Raw genomic sequence first — 3,687 nt, forward strand, 5'->3', positions numbered from 1 at the left:
TAGGACAGCTGGGGCTACAGGGAGACCCTGTCTCAAAAACACCAAAAAAAACCAAAACAACAGCAGCAAAAACAAACAAAAAAGTGAGTCAGTATCTCTTCCCTTCCTAATGATGACTTAACTTCTGATTAAGCAGTTTTTCCTACCTGAATTGATGAGCCCAGTTAGCGAGAGGGTTTTCAGCAGTGTAAAAACAGACCTTTGTGCCTAGGCTTTTATGGGTTTATTTATTTATTTATTTAGTTCTATTCATCTTCTCCCACCCTATTCTCTGCATTTATTCAAATGACTTGTTTTCCAGTGGCCAATGACAGCGCCCCGGAGCATGCGCTGAGGCCTGGATTCTTATCCACTTTTGCCCTTGCAACAGACCAGGGGAGCAAGCTTGGACTTTCAAAAAATAAAAGCATCATCTGTTACTATAACACCTACCAGGTAAGGACATAATTGTCAAATGGCTTAAATGGCTCACTGATTTTACTTCAGGTATTGTTCTGTATCTTTTTTTTTTCCCCCCTCCGGTCTTTTTGAGACAGGGTCTCCCTGTAGCCCCAGCTGTCCTGGAACTCACTATGTAGACCAGGCTGGCTTTGAACTCCTCTGGCCTGCCTCTGCCTCCTGAGTGCTGGGATGAAAGGCGTGCACCACCACGCCTGGCGTATAAAAAAAATTTTTTTTAAATAGTGTGTTACCCTAAAAAGTGCAAATTAGATCACTGTTAACTCCAGTAGATGGTGCCGTTAGCTTACATGACTCAAACAACTTATTTTTTGTGTTATAACAGGTGGAACATTTTCCTTGAAAATTAAATAAGCTGTTTAATTAAATTTGCTTGAAGCTGAATCATACTTCCTTTTCATCATGCAACTTACTACTTAGTCCTTATTTTCTTTTTAGGTAGTTCAGTTCAATCGTTTACCTCTGGTGGTGAGCTTCATTGCCAGCAGCAGTGCCAACACAGGTATGCTTGAAGTAATCCTTTATAGTGCTGTATCTATGCAGTGATACGATAGGAATAATATAGAGAAAGAAAATGTGAACTTAGGGCTCACTTCCACCATCTTCTCCTTGAACTTGATTTCTCTGAATCCTAGTTTCCGTATCTGTATAATAGAGCTAACACTTGCCTTCTGCATTTTATGGGGGTGATTTTTCAAGTTCAGATTGGACAGTATAGGAGGTTAGAGGTGTATGTGATAGAAACTAGTCCAGTTCAGTGTTATATTATCTGTTATACTTCGCCCCATTTAAGCAGTTTAAGGAAATCGAACGGTGTAGAACATAAACTAAATAGAGCACATCAAATGTCAAAATGATTTAATTCTGTATAGTCAATCAATTCGATTAGATTGTGAATATTTTTTGAATAATAGTGGACAAAAAGAATATGATGGAGAATTTAGAGACAAAAGCAAGATGGGGGCAAGGATTGGTTAGCTCACGGTCCAGGGTACAGGTCATCATGGCAGGGAAGTCACAGCACCAGGAGCTTGAGAAGCTGGTCACATCACATCCACAGTCAAAAAGGAGAAGAGACAGTGAATAAATGGATGTGTGCTCATGCTCTGCTCACTTCTCCACTCATACAGTTAAAACTCCTCTGCCTAGGGAATGGTACATAGTGAGCAAGTTTCCACCCCAGTTAATGTAGTCAAGGTAATCCCATTCAGACATTTCCATAGGCCGCCTTGATCTAGATAATCCTTCATTTAGAGTCTTCCCAGGTGATTCTAGATTGTGTCAAGTTGACAATTAGAAGTAACCATCACAGACAGTGATAACAGTGACTAGGATGAACACAGTTCCAGTCTTTAGGGCTGAAGGATTCGGAAATAGATGTGGACACCTTTAATCCCAGCACTTGGGTGGCAAACCCAGTCAGACCTCTGTGAGATCAAGGCCAGCCAGGGTTACAGGGAGACCCTGTCTCAAAAAAAAATTATACTGAACCTCATATTTGACTAATTAACCTGTCATCACACCCCAAATTGTCAGTTGCCATATTGTGAGCCGCTAATGAGCATCCACACACATTGATATCTTATAAAACAGAGTAAGATCTTTGAGCAAGGAATAGGCACCCAGGTCGCCTTTATTCCACTAAACCGGGTGCTCTTTGCCACACCATTGTGTCCCAGATGCATCAGTGAACTTTTTTACTCTACCATTTACCTTTAAAGTTTTTTATTTTTTCATTTGAAGTAGCCTTATTGAATTTATAAAATAACTTTATTTTGCTCAATATTGAAGAAGCCTAACGTCATACAGTGTTAAAATTGGGCTGGGCATGGTGGCGCACGCTTTTAATCTGGTACTCGGGAGGCAGAGGCAGGCGGATCTCTGTGAGTTCAAGGCCAACCTGGTCTACATAGTAAGTTCCAGGACAGCTGGGGCTACAGGGAGACCCTGTCTCGAAAAGACCAAAAAAAAATTGAGTCAAAAGTAATACACCTACTTTTGTAAAACCTTGTTATGTATTACTTCTGAATTTATACACATTTTGAAACAGTAAAATATAAATTGACATTTTCCTTCTACGACCACCACACTAGGGCAGGGATTGTGGCACTCCAGAAGCAGAGATAGGAAGATCTCTGAGTTCAAGGCCAGCCAGGGCTACAGAGTAAAACCCTGTCTCAAAAAAAAAAAAAAAAAATGGATGTGGCCATGCACACCTTTCATCCACTCAGTATCTACTAATACAGATAAATATTTTTCATTCATCTATTTGATAATAGATTATAAAAATAAACTTCATAATGAATATGGAGTTTTTGCTTTATTAGGTATTAGAGTATTCTGTTTTGAGTTATGGAGAATAAACTATGCCTGATTTACTTTGTAGTAACTGAATTTTGGACAGAGAATGCTCAATTGATGCTTTGTAGGAAAAAAATTTCTAACATGCTTAATTTTTAAATCTCTTCTAGGACTAATCGTCAGCCTAGAAAAGGAGCTTGCTCCATTATTTGAAGAACTGATAAAAGTTGTGGAAGCGTCTTAATTTCTCTGTGGTTTTGATGTGCACCTTCTCTTTGTAGCACCTCAACACCAATCCAGCAATCTTGAGACCACAGTGATAATTTCACCTTTGTATTCAGGAAAGGGGCCCTTACCACCTGACGCTAAAGAAAAGGAGCCTGTAGCTGTAATGTATAGACGGGGCAGCTGTTATTTACGTGTAGAAGGTCTTTTCTTATCTCGGGAGATCTGGGGACACCACAGAAATGGTTCAGTCTATTGCAGCTCCCATGGAGTTAGTGTGGGCACCTGCTAATGGATGTTAGTCTATCCAGTGGATCAGAATCAAAATGGTATATTGATCCACTGGAGCCCATAAGTGCCCACTTCTGCAGGCCACAGATCCTTTTCATTGTGAATAATAATGAGGACATATTTTTCTTCAGATTATATTTGCTGTCTTTGCATTGAGTGTGAGGAAGGTAAAATGACTTAGTAAAAATAATAAAGTCAGTACAATCACTAACTTTCCTTTGTATATATTATTTTCAGCATAGATGCCTATTACTAATTGATTTGATTCTTCACAGAAGGTGCTGCTGTTTAATAAAAGGAGGATTATAGCTTACAACTTTTCTTCCTATTCTGCTTTCTATAACCATTGTCTTAATATTTGTGTTCATAAAATTTAAATGTTATTGAATTCTGTTTGCAAATCAGTATATT

At 39.0% G+C, this 3,687-nt stretch overlaps 1 protein-coding gene across 1 annotated transcript in view; it reads left to right on the plus strand.

Annotated features, from left to right (window-relative positions):
- Lamtor3 (late endosomal/lysosomal adaptor, MAPK and MTOR activator 3) overlaps positions 1-3,487 on the plus strand; it is a 12,006-nt gene extending 8,519 nt beyond the window's left edge. The window contains exons 5-7 of the mRNA XM_008826168.3: positions 302-435; positions 898-961; positions 2,931-3,487. Coding sequence (XP_008824390.1) covers positions 302-435; positions 898-961; positions 2,931-3,004 — 272 coding nt within the window. The 3' untranslated portion in view covers positions 3,005-3,487. The remainder of the gene's footprint in view (positions 1-301; positions 436-897; positions 962-2,930) is intronic.
- Positions 3,488-3,687: the final 200 nt, after the last annotated feature.

Source organism: Nannospalax galili, unplaced genomic scaffold, assembly GCF_000622305.1.
Source record: "Nannospalax galili isolate Female #2095 unplaced genomic scaffold, S.galili_v1.0 scaffold189, whole genome shotgun sequence".
Classification (NCBI taxonomy): Eukaryota; Metazoa; Chordata; class Mammalia; order Rodentia; family Spalacidae; genus Nannospalax; species Nannospalax galili.